We start from the raw sequence: 21,364 nt of genomic DNA on the forward strand, positions 1-21,364 counted from the left end.
AACTAAAGTTATTACTTAAAACAATAGTTTAAATCAACACCTTCCCCAAAAAAGGTCCAGTTTTGATTATTTACTATTTCCTGATGAAAATACACTTCAACCAAAACTTCCTCTGATCAGACACCAATGTATTTTGTCATAGATAACAGAGGCCTTGACATAGTGAGTTGTAGGCTCACCATAGGCCTTAGCCTGTGCCCTGGATTCTGAAGTTAATGCAGAGCCTGGAGAAGCTTACATAAGAGGCCAGCAAGGCAACCTCTGACCCCAGCAGTGGCTGGGGCTCAGGCAGCAAGTCACAAGCATGCTACAACTTGCTTAAACGACAAGGCAAAGGAAGCAGCTCATACATATGTAACTTGCAAAACCAACTCAAATCTTCATATTTTTTGTAGAATAAACTCTTAGTATTAGGTTCATGAATAAAGGCATTCCCTGGCTTTCTCTGTGGAGTTGAGTTTGATAGCCCTATGGAACTTCTGAAGTGTTCATCACTGAAAATAGTCCTTTCATCACCACACAGACAGCTTAAATGTGGCTGGGATGCACTCCTGCCTCAGACAGTACATGAAAAGGTATCCTGGGGCACAGGTTTAAATCACAGCAACCTGTAAAGCAAATAGTAATGCAGCAGAGGAACCAAAGCCCACAGAAGTGCAGGGTAGTGCAGTAAGCCAGGCTTTCTTCAGCTCCCATCCTTTTTACTTTACCACAGCAACAAAGGAAGAGAGGAGGGGAAATAAAACCAAGCCCAAAACCCCCCCCAAAAAACCAGCAGCACCTGCTGTCCTCTTTTACAACATCTGAGGTTTGAACAACTTAATTTCTATGGTTTGGCTTCTTGACTTCAAGTGTTATTGTGTGACTGCAGGATAGAGGAGCTGTTCTTTGTTCCTTTATCTAAAAGACCTGCAAAAAGCAGCTCCCCTGGAATATTTGTTTTCCTATGTAGTTGTTATGCAAGCCAAAGAGTAAAGAAGACAAAAATTTTAATTAGGAAACAACTCTCCACACAGACTTTGTTGGTACAACATAGTTATAAGTACATCTACAAACACATACAGGTTCTTTGGACTATGATTTTTTAAAATATATTTTATATGACAATGCAAACAAATCTGGAAAAAAACAAATTACTTCAAACTTATGTAGAGGTAGCTGAACAGTATTCTGTCCAGTGATATGAGAGTATAACTTAAGTTTCATTTCAAGTTCATTACAGTGCACAAAAGGATGTTTTACAAACAAATGGAATATACAAGTCCACAAAACATTTTATTTAAAATGGCTTGATAGATATATTTCTGGCACTCTTGTAACCACATAGCTTGATGGAATTAAATTGGACAAGTATATGGTTCCAAATTAAGACATCTTACACAGATAGTCTTTTGCTCCTCATTTTTGTACTTCTCCCGTTCCTCATCAGGGAATTATAGAAGCTATTACATTGTTTTTGCTACACTTCTGCTCTGTAAACCTTTGTTCTGCAAACTGAATGTAAAGATTAAAAGCTGCATATGTTTCATATTTATAAAATATATGGCTATGACTATTAAAAAGCTCAAGAATGGCAATAACAGAATACAGGCACTTCTATGTGAGGGTTACTTTAGACCTTATGAAAATCCACCATCAGTAAGCACTTCACATGATACCTGGATGAGTAAGTCAACGTAATAGTTCAGGTTTTTATTATCCACCATTTTAATCCTGTCTAAGCAGATTAGTTTCTTTCTTCTTTCAGACAATATTTATTTAGCAAAGTGTTTCAAGAGAGTGACTTTGCTCAAACTACCATTTTGCTATTGCCATAAGACTTCAAGTGATTTACTGGGCTTTGGAAATAAACCCCAGCTCCTAAACTACATGCTGCACTAGTTACAGTTTCAGTTGTGAATTAAATGAGAACTAAGCAGGGGTTGAAAAGAGGGATTGTGTTCATCTGATGTAGGACTTGGGGGAAATGGGGAGCACTACTCTAAGTGCATACAGGTCCATGGGGTTTTTATGCACAAAACCCCTATAGATAATTTTCACTTTCTTTTTTAAATAAGTGTTTGTGAACATGTTCTCCCATTCCTAAACATTGCATTTAAATACAACTCCTGTCATTGATTTAAACACCAGTAAAACTTCAGCACCAAGTAGAAATCATTAAAAAAAAATTTCACAACAAGAACAATCAGCCATTGGAGTAATCTTCCCAGGGAAGTGTTGGATTTCCCAACATTGGACACTTGTAAGATCTGGCTGGATAGCCTGCTGGACCATCCTTGTCTAGACCATGCTTTTGCCAAGAAAAGTTGGACCAGCTGATCCTTGAGGTCCCTTCCAACCTGGGATTTTATGACTCAGTGAAAAGACCATCTAAACCAGAGCTTAACTCTAATCTAAACCAGAACTCAACTCTATGAAGCTCTTTCTCTACAGCACAGATTAACACAGATCTGCTACATCCTAATCCACTTTTTTTTTTTTTTTTTTTTTTAAGATTTAAACAATCTTTGGATTAATGAATCCATGCTTGAGGTGTTCTGTCAGTGAGCAGTGGTGCAGGACAGAAGGACGGCGAGCCACACGTCTGACAGCTGGTATCTCTTATTGCTACATTGTCATGGCAGATAGCAGCACTTAAAGTAATTACAGAAAAAAAGCAAGAGGAACTTTTACAGCTAACACCAGAATGTCACTCAAGACTGAGCATAAAGGCCTATGACACCATTTTTCATTTCATTATTAAAACTACTGAACTGCTGTCTAAGCAGCCTGTGCATTACCTGTGCCCCTACAACAATTAATCAATACTTCTGACCACACAGGAAAGGCAAGTTTAAGTCATAATTTGGTTTGTTGGTTTTTTTGTTTTTAGCAGGTGAGCAAGACTGGTTATAAAACTGGGTTTGTGTCTAGAAAAATGTGAGCAGCTTAAATAAAATATTCCCCCAATTAGTATTTATCTGATCAATGCTATTTCTATAATTAAACTGAAGGTATTTTTAAATCTGTTCAGCTGTTTATTCATGCCTGCGATAAATGTTGCATTTATATCCTTATACTTATTTATGCAACTGAAAAAATCAGTGGCAGTGTGGCAAACCTAGATTTTGTTATTTTAAACATCATTACTGAAACTTTACCATCTCAACGTCATGAAGGCTAAGGGTACTCCTTGTCCAGTTTTTCCTGGACAGGTTTGTGTTCCCTAGCATGTATCTTAGTACTGGTTTTCATTTCTGATGGACTTTGCAGACCTTAACCATTAATCTAGGATGTGTGGCCATAGAGCAGCCCCAGCAAGAATGCTACTGTACCTGTAGAGATGGAATTTTGATTTGCTGTGCATGCAGGTCACCTGTTTGCATGACATGCAGTAGGTCCAGTGTTTCCAGGCTGCAACAAATGCACTGGGTGCTCACAATGCAGGGCATGTACACAAGTCTCTGCTTGGAAATTCTGGCAGCTTTACTCAAGGCTAACAGAAAAGACAATATTCATCTTTAAAATCAAGGAGTCTTTCCATGACATCTTTTCTAAAACAACAAAATAGGCAGAATGAGTATGTAGAAGACACAGCGTGCAGGATAAAAAAATAATTACACCAGTGAGAAAACAGTTTAAATTAGGTATTTAAGCTCCTTTTCTCACAGATAAGAGTAACAAAAGTGGAAGCTTTTTTCCTGTGGGAGCAATATGAGACACTTATGCTCTGCAATAGTACATAATGGTTTGTGGAAAAATTGCATTTAATGCAGCTTCACTTCCAAACAAGTAGAAATCACTTTGTTGACTTATGACCACAAAATGCCATAGCAGGTGTCAGCCACACTCACTTGGTACTGTTCAGAAGATGTAGGTGCTTTTATACATTTTTTTATAGCATGCCAAATACCACTCATGGAGGAAGTGCAGCAATCCAGCAGCATGGAAGGAAGTTCCAGCATTTCCAAAGTAGCTCAATGCAAACAGGATACAGATTCCATGTGCACCACAAGGGTCAAACATGTTTGTCTTCCATTTGTTTCTTTGGTACCCTTATAAAAAAGTTCTACAGAATTTAACAAAAGGGGAACAAAGGTAGCTTTATGGAAACTACTTTTAACTAACAAATATTTCTGATGAGATAATGGAAAAACATGCAGAAAAGTTACATTAAATCCTACTGCATTTTTTTCATAAAGGCATGAAATGGCAGAGTGCTATCCTGCATAAAAAAACCCAAAGAAATTTATAGCATTCCATAACATTCTCACTTCATTCTGGTTTTTGCCACTGAAAGGGAAAACAGTAGCTTAGAATAAAGGCCCAGTTTTGCTCACATTGAAATCAGTGAAAGTCAAAATCAGATGGAGGCAAGAGCAGTCCCAGAAAGTGGTACACTATAAGCAATACAAGTAGCAAAACAAGTATATGAACTGTTGATTAAAAAAAAAAAAAATCAAAACCAAGATACTTCCTGTTCTCATTTCTGCCCTATTTTTACCTGCTTTATAGCTACAAGTAATCATGCTAAAATTCACTTGCCTTCCTTGGGAGATAACTATTATTAGCAACACTACCCAATCTCTTAAGAGAAAAGCAATGGCTGGGTAGAGATTTGAAGCTAAGAGAAACCTGAAGATTGGGGTGAAATAAATAGCATTTATTACAACATATTCCTTCTTATGTGACACAATCTACCCTCTCAGTCCTACAGTTCAAAATAACTCCCCCCTCCCCCTCCCATACACACACTCCAAAGCCAAACCCCACCAAAGAGTCAAAAGAAATAAAACTCATCTTAACAGCAACAAGAGTTGATGAAAAAAAATAAAAATCTATGTATTAACCTACAATGAAATGACACCAGTACTTCCAGTTTTCTCTAGGATAAGCCACTTTCCAGATATTGCAGCTCTTTCTTCGCAGTTGGTTGTAGCCATTGTCCATTTTTGCAAGAAAGAGTTCAGATATAAATTCAACTTCAAGTTATTCAACTGTGAAATATTAGGGGTTAGATCCTTCTGTCACCACTATGGTCAATTCCCACTGACATCAACCATCAACTTGAATTTACCCAAGCACATAAACACAAGCTTAAGCAGGTGCTTGACTGTTTGGTTGTATCAGGAACCTCTCCACAAGCATAGGATGAACCTTCAACAGCTGTGCTTGAATTAACTCAGACAATCTCTGTATTCAAAGACTTCAAGGCAGGATGTTTTGGGGGCATTCTTAAGCTACAGCAGAACTAGGGATGAGTAGAAAAACATTCAAAATATTTGAACACAAATAACTGAAAAATTGTCAAAGCAGTTGCTTGTGCACTGCAAGAATCATCATTTTTGTCCCCAGTCATAAATACAGGGTAAAACCACTATAAATAGAGCAGCTCACTTTCCTTTAGTGAATGAACACATAAATAATATACATTTTAAAACAAAAAAAAAAAAGTGCAAAAATAAATTATCAAACAGAAGTCGTGAACATTATTTTACACAATGCTATATAAAACCTGAACCATTTGAATAAAAGACTTTGCAGTTCACTGAAATAACGCATTAACCTTATTATTTCTGCTTCACATTAAACTGCACAGTTTATCCTTTATCCACTTAATAATAAAAATAAAATAAATTAAAAAAAACCCTTACGATTTTTAAAAGGTTTATGGCAAACAAGATCACTTTTTGTTCTGTCGCATTTGTTATGAATTTAGCAGTGCAGTGCCTGAATACTCGTCTCAGCTCCGAACGGAAACTATCAAAGTATCCATAAACATCCCCTGCTCTTTTAGAAGTCATTCTCTTTGAAACTCAGGGCTTGAGGCATCCTGACAGACTCAAATCTGTAAGACATTATTGCAGTTAGCTGGAGTCCCACGGGGCAGCGTGCAGCCTGGGAGCCTGCCCAGCTCGGCTGTCGCCGTCACCGCGCCCGGGCGCGCGCCATGAAGCTCAGCACGCGCCGGATGCCGCTCAGGCGCTCCCGGAGCGACTGCATGGCCAGGAAGGGCAGCTGGGCTCGGTTCTCCAGGGGGAGCACAGCCAGGACCCACCAGCACCAGGCTGGCCCGTTGGGGTTTGCCTGCAGGCAGGGGGGAAAAATAGAAATTAGGAGTCAGGTGCTGACTTTGAGGATTTAACTCTAAAAACACAGTTGTTGATAGCAATGTAGCAAGTGGATTATTTCACTGCCAGCCTAATGGCTTGTGATTACTGGCTGGCCTGAAATGGGTTACAAACAAGTGGCACCTTCCCTAAAAACAGAATGTTAAAATAGGATGCATTTCTATAACTAGCAGCAATTTACAGGCTGGACCTTCTGGATTTTTTTTAATCTATTTTTTTCCCATATTATCACTGACCCAGATCTTTGGGATTCCTTCTCTCTTCTTTATGACAGTACCTCATATTTAGCTCTTGTTACATTCTGTTGTTTTAGGACCCCACCATTTGCAGTCCCCCACAGTTTGCAGTCCTTTTTCAAAAGTGAAAGTGTCCAGTTGCCTATTTACTCTCAGTCATTTAACTGGGGAAGTAGAGCAGGCAAAAAGGCAGTTCAGGCTCCTGGGATTACTGCAGTGAGATAAATAGTCTCAGAAAGTTATCAACATTAAATATGAACTTTTTCTTTGCAACTGTGCTACCACTGGTGTGTGGCAACGGAATTTAGAGGCTCAGCTTACATGGGGTAAATGCAGAGTATTCATATTTTCATCTTAAAACACAATGCCTGCCAGCTTATCGGATATCCCAGCTATTTCTGTCCCTAAAAGTTACATAAGCCACTGATTGTGGATACCTGTGGGTCAGGATCCTTAGCTGGCATTGGACCAAAATGACTGAGAATTCGACTTTTGAGTGCTTGCTTGAGGGAGTTAAACCACGTGTAGGCCTGATCATAGACAGAGTCATGGAGAACAAGTAATGCAGCATACTCCTGTCCTTGCACCTGGAATGAGAAATGAGAGGGGGAAGGTTACTGTTAGTTCAGGCTGCATGTTGGGGAAGGCATAGGATTTTCAGGATTGGGTAGGGGAAGGAAAAGGAAAAAAAAAAAAAAAAAAAAAAAAAGTCTGCCAAAAGAGTTCTGGAATAAATAGTGAGAACTCATTTGGGGTTTCCCCTTCTGATGACTATCCCCTTCTCCACTATCCAAATTCTTCACTTTGCCTGTATTCTAAACCAAAAATATTTATTTGTAGAATTTGCAGTTTCTGGATTTTCACATGAAAAAACCTTTATACAAATAGCGCACAAAAACAGGAAAAAAAGATTGTGCAAAGCTCTTTTAAAAAAAAAATAAATCAGTAGTGCCTCAGAGTAGACATTTTTATCTTCCCATTACATACCAAAAGCTCTTAAGAATTAATGCAAGCAATTTTGAAGGGTATGGTGCACCCAATCCTGCTGCTTCTTACCCAAATAGGGATTTTTAAATTGGCTTCCATACAAATGGTATAGGGTTCCCCCTCCACCCTCTTATAAACTGCAGTTATTCTGCCTAGAAGAGCAGTAAGATGTCATCCTGGATTCACTTAGTCTGGTCCTCTGATAAATACCTCCAGTACCTGGGCAGTGTGTGTGCAAGCTCATGCTAACTAGTGTGTGTCCCACCTTAACCATGAGCAGTTACTAAGTACCACAAATTTGTTTTTTTAGAAACATCTACAAAAAAAATCTCACTAAAAACATGCATGCTTAGAATTTCACATGTAATATGGTTTAAATGAAATATTTCTGGATTTACCTTTTGATCCTCAATGTACTCAATGTCTGCTGTATTATATCCATCACGCTGGCTGTGCTGGATCACCTTAAATCTCCTCTTGCCAATGCTGTCCACAACAGAGCGACCATCAGCAAAGAATTCAACATTTCTTATCTCCAGAATGCAGCCATAATCTGCAAACCTATTGAAATCAGAACAAAAGCAAGTAAACAAATCTTATTCTCTCCACCCTGAGTTCCACAGAGCTGCCATACAGCCAGTGCCTGCCACAAACGTATTTACCAATGTCAGCTCATTTCTATTGTTCATAGCACTGACCTGCTGTAGTTCAAATTATTCCACAATTGTTTGCAAAACTATCAGGAAGATTCAGACTGTCTAATCTGATTAATGCTAACTGGATGTTTTGGAATACAGGAAACATCTTATGAAACAGAAAGATACACAGATCAGAAGCAAACTTTCTCCATAATCCTAATACGTTCAGTCAGTTTGTACAGAAGGACAAGTGCAATTCAGAATATTAGCATTAAGAAAGGACTAGGAAATCTATGAAGAAAAACGTTTTTGCACAATTTCAGTAGATTATTCTTTGCAGGTGGGTATTTTCTGCAAATCATACTTTTCACAGAATATACATACCCAGTAAGTTTATAGCATAAAAAAAAGGAAGAAAAGCTAAATAGAGTCAAACATTGAAATCAAATTACCTAAGACTGACTGTGAATGACTCAATGTAAATGCTCAGACAGTCCTTACAAAGGTCCTGTTATACCTCTGCAGCCTCCACTATAAACATACAAAGGATATAAACATATACTATAATTTAAGGAAATTTAGTCCATTTTGATTTCTTGGGCCAAAACAGTCGGCAGATTTAAAAGCAGGAGAAAAATACACTTTTTTTCATGTATTACAGGAGCTCTGCAGCTCAGTCACATGTGACACACATTCAGTTCTGAGTGTTTTGAGAGAACAGACCATCACATTAGTCAGAATCCAAGTCCTCAAGAGAAAAACTTCTGTCTCCTCAACCTGCATGATCAGGAGGAAACTTTAACCTGCATGATTAGGAAGAAACTTTCTCTACTGGAAAGCTACCACAGATATTACAGCCATGGACCTTTCTGCACGTCTCCACTGGCTCCAGACTAAGAGGGTACCTCAGATGGTCCAAGCTCTTCACTCACCCCTTGACAGGGTCGCTGATGCACATCCCAAACTGCCTGGTGCCCGTCTCCATGCACCTGCGGATCATCAGCCGGTAGCACGGCTCGAAGATGTGCAGAGGACAGGGCACTGTAGGATAGGCCATGGTGCACACAAATATGGGAACATTCTTATTTAGGCTGTAAGAAAGAAAGGAGAAATCGGATAGGATGCTTCACCAAACTACTGACACATAAGGCTCATATTCTTTAAGATTATGACATCTTTAAATAGAAGTTATAGCATTTTTAGAATAAAATTCTTAATGGAATAAAGGAAGATAGAATTATTGGTAAAAGCTTAATTTCATTCTTAATGGAATGGTAAAAGCTAAAATTATTTTCCCTTTAACTGACTAAACACTCTAGAAAATTATATACCACTTAATAGCAGACAATTTTTTCATTAAGCTTTCTGGATTTGTTTGTGAAAGCATTATTGGATCTCTAATGCTGCTCTTATTTATTTCCCTTAATCCCATTTCTTCCCTATCCAGTATATTCCAGAGTGCTTCTCACTCTGTGCCTTTTATAGAGGTCCACTGAAAGCAGACACATTGCTTTGTACTTTGTTTATAAAGCAACTTCTGGATTTCTTCTACTTCTCTTTATTCTTTAGCACAGTGTCTAGTTTTTATGCTCACTCAAGCACAGTTTCCCCTGGACCCTGCTCTCTGAAATCACATGGTACAGAGAAAGAAGCTCCATCAGCATCTCTGCTCATGTTCCACAGCAGCCAGAGCCACTCACAGCCAACAGCAGCAGAATTAGAGATGGGATTTTACATAAATGGATTACGTACTTGGAAAGCTCTGCTATTTCCTCTTCATAAATCTTTCTCCTTTCAGTGAGTTCTTCTGGAAGATATCTGGCTATTAGCTCCTCCATTAGCACAGTTTTACAGTATTTCCTCATAGCCAAGCACTGCAGTAAGAACACACACAAAGCAGTTAGAACATCCAGCACTTCAGAGTATGGTGCCTGTGCAAAGGGCATCACCATTACCCCCATCTCCTGATGTCTGTGATTCTACCATCTGTCAAACTTGCCACTGAAGAGTTGTTTTTTTAACTATTCCCTGTGTTACAGACATTCATTTAGGAAATCTGGAAAGCAAAAAATCACCTACAGATTTTCTAAGTACAGTCCTGGTCCTAAGGTTTGAACAGAGACTAGCCATGCTTGGCAACTCACAGGAGCATTTTAAAATTCACATTCTTCCTGAGTTATGTAATACTTATTTCGTGTTGGGAAATATCAAGGCTGTCTGAAGGTGAAGTGGTTCCTATCACTTGCACTTGAACTTATTCTGAAAAAATCCAAGTATTACCTCTGAGAGCCCTTCCTTGCACAGAGGACATTTTGGGTTGTGATCCAGGCATCTCTCCAGACATTTGAGACAGAAGGTGTGTCCACAAGGTGTAGTGACAGGTTCATAGAAGAGCCTGGATTGGAAAATCCAAGAGCAAAAAGACAACAATATCGTGTACTAAAGCATAAGAAAAAAGTTGCTACCAAAAAAAGCTGAATTTATTCACTAAACTACTGACTACTACAGAGATAAAGTCGCTTCTTGCTTTTAATTTCTTCAGCCAACTTTTGTATTTATTTAGCCTACAGACTTTGTTATAGCCACCCAACATGAAAGGCAGCCCATGAACTCTGACTTCAGTGAATGTGAGGGACAATATTGTCACAAACTTCCAACAAGCCAGCATTTAATTTTCCTCTGTGTGAGCAATAAACAGACCCAGAAGTTGGACCATCTGAGTTCACTAACGAAATTGAGCAATACTTCCACAACTACTACTGAAATTTTGTGATCACTTGTGTGTGTAGAGCTAAACACAAAACACCTACTTGCAGTAATAGCCCACATGAGTAATTACAATAAACTGGGACTTGGCATGATTCTATTATTGCCAGCTTTAATGGGTATTTTTTTAAATAGAGTTTTTAACCTTCAAGGGACTGCTTTTCTGGAAATGAGTGACAGGAGGTTCATGTTTTATCTGGAAGAATATTTAAATATATAAGGCCAGGTATTCAAAGTATCATGGTACCTATTCTTTACCCATTTCAAGCACCTCTATTACAGTTATTTTCATTTAAAGATTTTTTTCCTCATTATGATTATGCAATACTGCAAAGTCATGTTTCCTTGTCAATACCTTAAGGAGATGTAAATAACAGAAGTTTTTTTTTAAAAATAAAAACAATTCAAATCTAGAAACTAAATTGTCTGGAATATACTATATTTTATAACATACTGTCTGAACATTTTAAGGTCTTAAATACTAGTCTCATTATGATTTAAGTGAATTAATAATTTTTCTTAAAAGTATTAGTTTATCAAAACAGTACACCATGTTCTGTTAAACATGTGGAAATTAAAATACCTAAACCCATGTTTATTAGCATCTTTGACAAGATGAGTGTATTTAAGAATGCAATTGGCTTTTAACAAGACTGCTATAGAGAGCTCATTAAATGTCATTAGTTACTAAAAACATTGACATTTAAGCAATGGAACATATGAAATAGTATCTAAAATGCCACACCTATCTTATTGCAACTTGATGGTGTAATTGAAGACACTTGTTAACTGTTTCATGAACAGAAACCTCCCTTAAACTATGTGAAACACTGAATTCTACCCCACGTTCCAGTAAGCACAGCATTGCATATGTAATTATTTGGTAGGGACTGACTTCATCTGAAACACAGCATGAAGACAAGATACTCCTCTTAAGATTCCTGAGCCTGCCCTAGCTCTCACAAAAGCCAGCAGCAGCTTTTCCTAAGAACTCTAAGAGGACTTGGACAAGCTCCATGACTTGCAGAACGGAATACTACACACCAAGACTTGTCATGACATTATTTTGAGCTACTGTAACACAGACACCGTGGAATAACACTCCTTCCTTTTCTCACTAGTACCTTGCTTTGACTACTTTGTATTTTCTGCTTGCTGCTGGAGCAAAAGTAGATCAATAACATTTTTGCCACTCCATCAGACAAACAGGTTAATAACAGCTCCTGCAGTTAATTGTGAGCAGGTCAGTAGGTTACTGGGTAATTAGTCCAAAGCACTCAGGAACCAAAACCCCAAAAGGCTTCTGAAGAACATGGCAGGAAGTAATTACAATGGGTCTGCATAAATAACCAGAAAGATCTTAGGAGATCTTTCCTGAGCACAAGCCCTCCTTGTGCAGTGATGTTGCAAAGCCAACATCCTTCTGAAGGCAAAGCTTGTATTTAGGACTACAATTCCAGGCACAGCACCTACACCATCCTCTATTCTATAAGGGAAACAGTAATCCTTGGGCTAATTCCTTTACAAATGTATTGTAGTCTGGCTGTTTCTGATTTAACAGAGGATAAGAAAGTAGGATTGATTAATTTTATTTAAAACATCTGAAAAATGGTTTGTGGACACAATGATAAACAAGCAGAATCACCAAACCATTTAAGACTAATTGTGTGGCTTTCTGTTAGAGGAAAGTTTTGCTCTTTGCACTATTGAGTGTTTTGACAGCTGCACAAACTTTTGGAACATATTTCAGCTGTAGACAGGCAGAGGGAGAGGGGGCAGATCTGATTTATTCCAAGCAGAAGCAAATCAGACAATACAGCAGTTGGTCCTCAAAGCTTTCAGTTTGTCTGAAACAAATTGAAACCTCCTCCTCTGCATACAAACAACAAAATCCAGGTTTCTCAAAACACAAGCCTTCAGAAGTAAATCCCTAAAGAGGCTATCTGCTATTTAAGATTTTAAAATATTGTGCAAAACCAACCCCAACATGAATTATAGATAAATCTGGGTAATTAAAAAAACCAAACAACCTAAGCAACACCCACTGCAGCAAGTGAAACACCTTCCCAATATTTCTGAGCCACCAACCCCCCCCCCCATATAATGTATTTGCCAAAGTGAAAGTGTTTTGTACAAAACAAGTGGTAAAAGAGGTACAGTTGACAACTCCTACTTGATTTACTAAGCCATTGCTGTTCCCAAGAATAACTGCTATTTTATTAATAACAATTTTCTCTACTGGAACAAGAAATCTTCAAGCAAACAGAGTGACTGCCTCAGTAAAGTGAGGAACACATCTCTTAAAGCAAGAGTTAAAGACACTCTTGCTTACTCACAAGATCCTCCTATTGCAATAGCAGCAACACAGTACTTCACATGCAAACTCAGAATATTCACTGGATGTGGTATCTTTAGGTATTTTATGCTTTTCTGACAAACAACTCCACAAATTCCCAGGTGACAACTGTGGGTTTATGCACTGTGGCAGTGGCTGGGTGGGTGTCAGTGGTGAGAGCAAATCTTTCAGACACCTTCTCTAACATGCTTAACCCCCCACGTGACTTTGTGTGCCCTTTCCAAAGCAATCACTAGCCCAGAGAAGATCAAAGAGTGCCCATTCATCAACAGTGCTCAGAACCAAAGGTCTAGAAATGCATCACTGGAGTAAAAAGCACAGTCAAAGCTAATTTCATGTCACAGGCAAAAATAAGTACCAAGCAAACTAGAAAATCTCTAGGTCATAAAAGGGAGGAAGATACAGCTGGAAAGCCAGAGATATCTGTGAGAAAAGAACACACCTCATACACAGGGAGCAGTCCAAATCTGATGGATCCACAACTTCAAATGGAATATGCTGTCCAGTACTATTTTCCCTAATATCAGCTATGTCTATCAATAAGAAAAAGAAAAAAACAGTTGAACAGAACCATGCAAGCACAATGCCATCTCATGTATTTACACCAGCATCTGATATTTAAATGTGTGTTGTACATACTTGCAACTTACTGAACCATGAAGCATCATTAGAGTAATTTCTAGGCAAAGCCTCAAATTCAAAAGCCTTGGCACAAATCAGCACATCTCCCCTTAATTTTGGTCACATTATACCCACTTACAGAGGGATCAATCTGGCCTTGCATTGCCAATCAAAGTCAAAACACTTTGTTAGTGCTGAAAGTCTAAAGTGAGACAAACTCTTCTCTCATACCATTGTAAATACATCCCACAGCATGAAAACAAGGCCAGATACCAAGAACAAATTGAGTTTGTACTTTTAAACTTTTAGAATTATTATAGGAAGTGCTAACACCATGTGCAACACTGATGTTCTTTAAAAGACTCAGAGCTCTGCTGAGAAAAGCACATGACCCAACCTTCTTTGCCCCTATTTAGACTTTTTATTCTAAAGCCCCCACAACATGCATCCCTTGATTAGACAAAAGAGAAAATATAAAAGGCAAAGTGGAATTTGGTTCCTCTTTGTTTGAATCTTACAGAAGAAAAGGTTCCATGGGTGGCCTGCCATGGAACCTGTCCTGTAATTCAACATACCTTTCTTCATCAGTTTGCAGGGCACCTCAGCATTTCGCATCTCCTCTGAGCAGCACTTCCTTTTCAGGAGGCTGCATTTCTCAGAGAGGAGAAAAGTAGACTCTGGCATGGAGGTGAATTTGTTCTCCTCCTCTGAGCAGTCCTTTTTGCTCTCTGTAATTTGTATAGGTTTCCTCAAACTACCAGAAGTAGTTACATTTGGTTCCTCTTGAATGGAAAAACCCTTTTTCTGTTCCACATTGACCTGTGTGAAGAGAGGGCTGACATTAGACCAATCTTCCAACAACTTGGTAAGGAAAAACTCAACCTGTCAAAAATCTTTATTATTATAGATCACCAGGAAGTTCTTTGTAAGTCAAGAAGCAAGAGTTTGAGAATTGCTAATCCTAATTTAAATAAATTAAAACCCAAAAAGCAAGCAACCAACAAACTTGATTTCCCCTCCCCACCATTGAGGGGTTTTAGCCCTTTTGTGTGGCTTTAAAGCTCAAAGGTTGTGAAACTGGATTCAGGCAGAAATGTGGTTAGATCTCATGTTAAATATATTGTTATCACTGAACCTATGGGAAAATGCAAATTATTTATATCATGGTGATGGTATCAACCAACAGAAAAACCAAAACAATTCAGTTCATTTTAAGGAAGCAGTAAAAACACACAAAATTATAAGAGAGAAAATGCCCAGAGCTTCCTCTTGCAAGGCAGATTCCTTTCTCAGAGCATAAACCATTCAGGGTTTATCCTGCTATGGCCACAGGACATCCTGTGAGCAGCCACTGCACTGACATCACTTGTCAGCTTTGTAACATCCCCTCCCTGGATGGACCCAAAACCAGACACTGTGGATTGTGATGTGTAACAAGCAGGAAGATGAGTGAACTGTCCCTTGAATGGCTTTGTGAAAGTCATGCAAAAGGGTTTCTTGTCAGAACAGCCTAACAGCCTTTCCATGGGGCAATGTCACTGAGTGTTTATCAGTCTCCACAAAGCAGCTAAAACCTCCACCTCTGTCTGTAAGGACTAGCCAAGTTTTGTCCTAAATATACAATATATGCAAACACCATTCCAAAGTTCAGGTCTCAGTGAAGCAGAAGTGATCCTTACAAACCTATGAATGTAAACTTCTGCAACCATTTACAAAACTGCAGCTGAAAAACCAAAGTTATGAAGTAGCTAACATATCTTATGTAGCTCTACAATAACACCTAAGTATTGTAGAGACTGAGTATAGAATGACTTGATTACTGGCATCACCAGCTATAGCTCAGGTTGAAGCTCTAGATTTTAGCATTTCAAGTTGAAGCTGTAGAGTTTAGCATTTCACAGCATTTGAGGGTATCTAAATCCAATCTATAGAGGTCCCTTTCCACTACTCAATTCTGACATAAAATTTATCAGAACAGAGGACTTCTATTAAAGAAAAAAGGCAAATAAGGAGACTTCAGTAAGTTAACACTGCTTTGTATGTTCTGAAGCTCAGTAAAAATTTGAGAAAATGTATCCTCCTATCTCCCAGAGGCAAAAAGGAGAGAAGGCTTCCCAATGTGAACACAAAACACACAACAAATTAAGAACCACACATCACACTTGATCTTTACCTTGAGCAACCTTTGTAGGTTATGGCTGGTGCCTCCAGATCCCACTGAATTTAGGAGATTCCCCTTTAATCTAGAGTGATGTGACAACAGCTGCAGGATATCGGGTAAGTGTTCCTGAGCATTTCCCGGGATGAGTGAAAACAAACTAAGTAGAAGCTGTGATATAAAACAGAACACTTCACTGCTTAGTTCCTTCCTTGCAACCTCTAAATGAAAAAGCAAGTAAGGGAACAGCTGAAAGAAGCATCCAGGATTTTGTTAAAACCATTGAAAGAGCCCTTTAAACTAGGGTAGGAACAAAAAGTGAAAGAGCTAATGCAACACAGGCCAAACAGACAGCAAGAAACATTTTCAGAGTTAAACAAGCCCACAGAGTTATAAACCATTCTCTGTGATGTGACACACACATGCCTTTGTCCTCTTTGTCCTGCTGTACAGGGCTCACCAGAAGTTGTTAACATCTTTCTTAAATGTTTTTTGGGTTGTTGTTTTGGTTTGGTTTTTTTTGCTGCACATCATCTTTCAGGGGAGTTTACTAGTACAGAAAGCACTCATCTCACAGGCTTAATCCAAGATCAGCTGGGTAAATGTGTCTAATATTGTAAACTGTAGCTATTTTTAATTCACTTATGTGAGAATACAAAAAAGGTAGGCAGTAGAAAAATGCCATTTTTTCATTTTCTATAAGAAAATAAGTGAATCTGTTTCAAGTAGCAGCTTGAAGCCTCTTGTAATGCATAGATTATCAGATGAATATTTAAGCAAAGAAACAGACCTGAATAGAAGATTCACACTTCAAAAACTAATTTCAACATACTTCTGAGGTGATCCTGCTGATGCCTGAGGAAGCCACATGACAGCTGAGATTTCTATTTAAAGCCAAAAAGGATTTCACTGGATCACACTATGTCCAAACTAACACAGGCAGACAGTTAATACAGGCAGAAAATCACAACTGCACCCAAAGAATTTGGCAAAATGTAGTATGTCACTGTTATGTGACCAGCCTTGGAAATGACCCAGTAAAATATTGCATCATGGATGAACTCTGTGTGTCTGATGAGTGCACAAGTAATTCTTTCAGTCATAAGAAGCCTAGTTTTTCTCAGAGCCCCACTGCTCAGAAATTAAATGCCTTGGAAATGGCTATTTGGAGTCAGAATTCAGGAACATATCTGTTTGTTTCTGGCCTTTTTGCTCTAGTGCACAGAAAGTCTTCCAGCATGACTGTGAGCACAAATCATGACATAATGACAATGAAAGACTGCATGGAAGCCCCTGGGGAAAAAAGCAAACAAAACCCTCAAACATCAGTGACAAAAAATCCTCAGAGGCTGAAATCTCAACCATGAGATAGAAATTTGATTTCACTACAACCATTCAGGTTATATTCTGTTACCTTTGTGAATAGTTTTCCTGTAAGAATTCTACTGAGCTTAGAAAGCCTTATGTGCTACAAAACATAGAAACCCTCACGTTCCCATCCCACCAGTGATTGAGAATGGCATAAATACCCTGCCATAAAGGAAGATAAAGCTATTATATTTTTATTGCTATAAGTAATCACTGCAACACTGAGCCTTTGAACTATGATAAAAACAACAAAAAATCAAATGTCCAAATACTGATTTACAGGATATCAGAGATTTGAGGGGTGGGCAAAACAGCAGTATTCAAAAAAGCCATATAAGAATTCCCACACATTGCAAATTGCATCTGAAAGAAAAGCCTCACTGCAGATCCATTTTTTTTTGCTAATTTAGCATTAATTATTAGCAACCCTAAAAAACTATTTTAAAACTGCTCTTCCTTTGTTGACTGCTTCCTCTTCCACTCCTCCTGCACACACTGACACCGGGGCAGTGTGACTGGCAGTAGGAAGAAAGCTGCTGCTCCCAAGTGGAGTTTGGTGAGTGCTGCGTGTTGTGTTCTGCCAGTCACTGGCCTGATACATCATTCAATAGCAACTCCCCCTCTTCTGCACTCCAGCACTGGGAATAGATTGCCAGGCTAGGAATCAATTAGAAATTTGAGAATCACAATAGTCTGTGGGTGGCAATTATTAACAATTCAGTTTTCCTTCAAATTTTTTGATGCTAGCACTGTAACTATTTCCACTGAATGGCAGCTGATTATATTTTCTTGCTACCTTCCTATCTTCAAATCAGCAATACATTACTTAAATGTGAACAACAGTCTGGATTTGTATCTCCATCCTGAAGCTCTCTGAAGTAACGAGAGAGGGGAAAAGAAAAAAAATTGTATCCTCCTTTATGAGAGGCTCCTGAAAACGGCTGTGCAGAGCCAGATGATTTAGGAAACTCACCTTCTGTGCCTCAGACTTGGCTGTCTTGTTCCCAGTATCTAGAGCAAGGCAGAACAGAAACTCCCTTAAAGCTTCTTCTGTTTTCCCCAGATTAGCTAATGCTTGTCCTTTCCTTAGGTGACCCTGCAAGGAAACACACCCACAGCTGCAGCTTTTGTCAACAGAATATGCAATAAAACCACAGTGAAAGTACAAAAGATCTTTCTGAAGAAGGAAAAGTTAGACAGAAAAAATCACTATAACCATGTCTTACACCTGGACACCACCAGTGCTTGGGATTCTAAACACAACAGTCCTGAAAACTACAAGCATAAACAGGATATTCTTCCACTCATGCAAGTATGATTCTCACAGCACCTGAGCCCAACTGATATTGGAAATATCTACCTCCCCTACATCCATCTTCTAAAACAGTTATTTTGTCCTTAGCATTCATTTTTTAGAGAGTTCACAAAATTGATATTCATCCAAGTCAAGGATAAGAGCCATGGCTCATTCTCCAGGACTAGCACTCTCTTTCTTCACCCCAGGAAGCTCAAGAATATATTGGTTAAATGTCTGTAAATTGCAGGAGTCCAAGAAGTTACAGGACTTAAAGCCTCCCTCAGATTCCATTGTCTGACCATTCTAACCATTTCAGGGCGCTATCAAGGTTCTAAAAAAGTACAACTGGAGTCAGAACTTACTTTCAACCAGTATGGCTGGAGCTTGCACGCTGTTTCTGCATCGTGCAACGCATCTTCACAAGCTTTCAAAGTGGAGTTAATCTGGGACCGGTTGCTATATAGTAAGTGGTCATTTGGAGCTGTAGGAAATAGAAAAAGTGATTAATTAGGTAAAAAAAAATTAGTTACATAAGCTTTATTCCTGAATTTTAAATTTTTTTTAAACACATGTTGGTGCTTCCAAGTTGCACAAACCCACAAAACATCCATGTACTAAATTAAATCTGGAAACCTCTTTGGGCAACTCCAGACAAAATGCCAGCTATGTCTTATATAACTGCAGAGAACATTGCATAAATAAATGCTGAGACACTCACACAATAAATTACCAGCACTGACTGAGGATCAGATGGTTGGTAGAGACACACAGGAGACATTTAAGACAGCAGGAGGGATGCTGTCATACTGTAGGGAGGAGTTTCAAAATTGGTAGCATCAAAGTTTTTAAGTGATTAATTCGGGTCTTTTCATGACAGGGCTCAAAACACAGGAAAATAAGAATCAGGTAGGGTTACAATGATCACCGAGTTACACCCACTGCAGCATCGAGACACAGCCTGTGCTGGGAGAACGCTGGGCACTTTTCTTGGGAACATTTTCATTTAAGTGAAACGCTTCCCTGTAACACCTTGCCTTTAACTTCTACTTAGTACTTGCAGCGTGAGTCACTTTTTCTCAGGAAAAACCGCATGTAAAGGACCGCATCAAAAGTTCTCCCTGCGCAGCTCCGCAGGCGCTTCCCGGTGATGGGGAGGGAGCGCGGGGCCGGGCGGTCCGGGGTGCGAGACACGCCCGCCTCCCGGACACGGATCCCCGGCGCTGCCGCGGCGGGTGCTCGGCGGGGATCCCCGCGCCCGGAGCCCTTCCCGGGGCGCGGCGGGATGCCCAGGGCGCGGCGCTCCGCTGCCCCCGGCTCCGCCGGTTACACAACGGCGCCGGCCGGGGGGAGCCGAGCCGGACCGCAGGCTCGGGCTTACGCAACCGCTGCTCTCCTGACCCAGTTTCACCGCGGGCCGAAGAGCCGAGACCCCTCCCTGGGGCTCCCCTCCAGGGCCCTCCGGACACCCGCCCCAGGACCCGGCCCGGGGAGCCGGTGGCGAGAGGGAGTGCGCGCCCGGCACGCTCCCGGACGCTGGGGTATCCCCGGCCGAGCCCGGGGCTCGGTGGGACGAGAGGCGCCGGAGAGGCCGCCAGCGAGCCCCGGCCGGTGGAAAGTTATCGCTCCCCCGGCGCGGAGCCGGGGACCAGCACCGGAGGGAGGGAGCTCTTACCTAGGCTGACCGCTTCGTTGTACTTCTGCAGGGCGGCTTGGAGCTTCTTCTCCTTGTAGAGGAGGTTCCCTTCGTGCCGGAGCTGCGAAGCCTTCACTTGGCAGGGGAACCACTTTGTCAGCAGGTTGCTGAGGATGACATTGACCCGCAGGAGCTGCCCGGCCGCCGCGCCGCCAGCCTCCTTGCACAGGACGCAGCGGGGCTCGGGCGCCCGGTCCCTCTCCAGGCACTTTTTGCAGAACGTGTGTCCGCAAGGCAAGGAAACGGGCTCGAAGAGGAAGCCCTGGCATTTGCGGCACCTGAAGACGTCCCACTCGCGGGGTGCCGCGGGCTGCCCAGCGGCGGGCAGTCCCTCTTTCATCCGGACGCTCTGCGCCAGGCACTCCACCAGCTTCTCCAGCTGCTCGGCGCGCAGCTGCTGGTGGCGGGACGCCAGCTGGTACAGCGGCAGCGCCTCGTGCAGCCGCCCGCCGAAGGCCAGCGCGTCCGCCCGCCCGAGCAGCACCTGCCACTCGGGCCCCAGGCCGCCGCCGGGCGCCTCCAAGTTCTGCGCCTGCAGAGCCCCGGCCGCCAGCTGCAGCACCAGCTGGGGCTCGGGGCGCGGCGGCAGGTGCGAGCCCATAGCGGCGGCTCTAGCGCGGCGGGCGGCGCGGGACGCCGGGAGGCGCGGGCGCGGCGCGGCCCCGCCGGCCCATGGTGCTGCTGCCGCCCCGCGCCGGGAGCGCCCCGCTCCGCCGCCGCCGCTTATATAAACCCGGGCACGTGACGGCGGCGGCGGCGCTCATTGGGCAGCGCCCGCAGGTTGTTACAAAACCAGGCGGTTTTGTAACGCGTCGGGCCCGGCCCGCGCAGGGAGGGGTCGCCCCGCGCCGGCTCCGGTGCTCGCCGCTCCCCCCGGGAGGGCTCCTCCGCCCTCTCGGACACCCCGTCCCGGCGGCGCTTCCCCCGGCCCGGGGGGCTCTGAGCCGTACGGAGAGCTGGGGCGCCTGGCTGTTCAGCGCTGCACACCGGGCGCGGAGTTGGGTTTGACCCGCTGGTCTGCACGGGCGCCTCGGTGAGACGCGGAATTCGCTCCAGGGCCCGGTGTTTTGGTACCTCCGGTAATGCGAAAGAAGCATCGGCTCGAAGTGATTTTTTGAAAAGCGAGAATGCCAT

At 41.5% G+C, this 21,364-nt stretch overlaps 1 protein-coding gene across 2 annotated transcripts; it reads right to left on the reverse strand.

Moving 5' to 3' along the window:
• Positions 1 to 972: 972 nt before the first annotated feature.
• LONRF3 (LON peptidase N-terminal domain and ring finger 3) lies at positions 973 to 20,858 on the reverse strand. 2 transcript variants are annotated; one of them, XM_059859696.1, is made up of 12 exons: positions 20,210 to 20,855; positions 18,900 to 19,018; positions 18,214 to 18,336; positions 15,888 to 16,043; positions 14,290 to 14,533; positions 13,536 to 13,626; positions 10,252 to 10,366; positions 9,724 to 9,845; positions 8,904 to 9,062; positions 7,732 to 7,894; positions 6,784 to 6,933; positions 973 to 6,066 (listed from the first exon to the last, which is right to left on the reverse strand). In XM_059859696.1, exons 1-12 carry the CDS (start codon positions 20,829 to 20,831, stop codon positions 5,908 to 5,910), a joined length of 2,223 nt encoding a protein of 740 aa, XP_059715679.1. In that variant the 5' UTR covers positions 20,832 to 20,855; the 3' UTR covers positions 973 to 5,907. The 2 variants fall into 2 exon arrangements, with proteins under 2 accessions (XP_059715679.1, XP_059715680.1); XM_059859697.1 differs by lacking the exon at positions 15,888 to 16,043 and having other exon boundaries at positions 20,210 to 20,858.
• Between the last annotated feature and the right edge of the window lie 506 nt (positions 20,859 to 21,364).

This window comes from Haemorhous mexicanus, chromosome 14 (assembly GCF_027477595.1).
Source record: "Haemorhous mexicanus isolate bHaeMex1 chromosome 14, bHaeMex1.pri, whole genome shotgun sequence".
In the NCBI taxonomy this organism is placed as follows: Eukaryota; Metazoa; Chordata; class Aves; order Passeriformes; family Fringillidae; genus Haemorhous; species Haemorhous mexicanus.

What these genes read in the sequence shown, in the direction of transcription:
- LONRF3 (XM_059859696.1), bottom strand. Translation starts at nt 20,831, where the DNA reads ATGGGCTCGCACCTGCCGCCGCGCCCCGAGCCCCAGCTGGTGCTGCAG. An exon ending in CCAAGTCTGAGGCACAGAAG is followed by an intron (nt 16,044 to 18,213) that starts GTGAGTTTCCTA and finishes TTTATATCACAG; the next exon opens with CTTCTACTTAGTTTGTTTTC. An exon ending in CTGCAAACTGATGAAGAAAG is followed by an intron (nt 13,627 to 14,289) that starts GTATGTTGAATT and finishes TCTTATTGATAG; the next exon opens with ACATAGCTGATATTAGGGAA.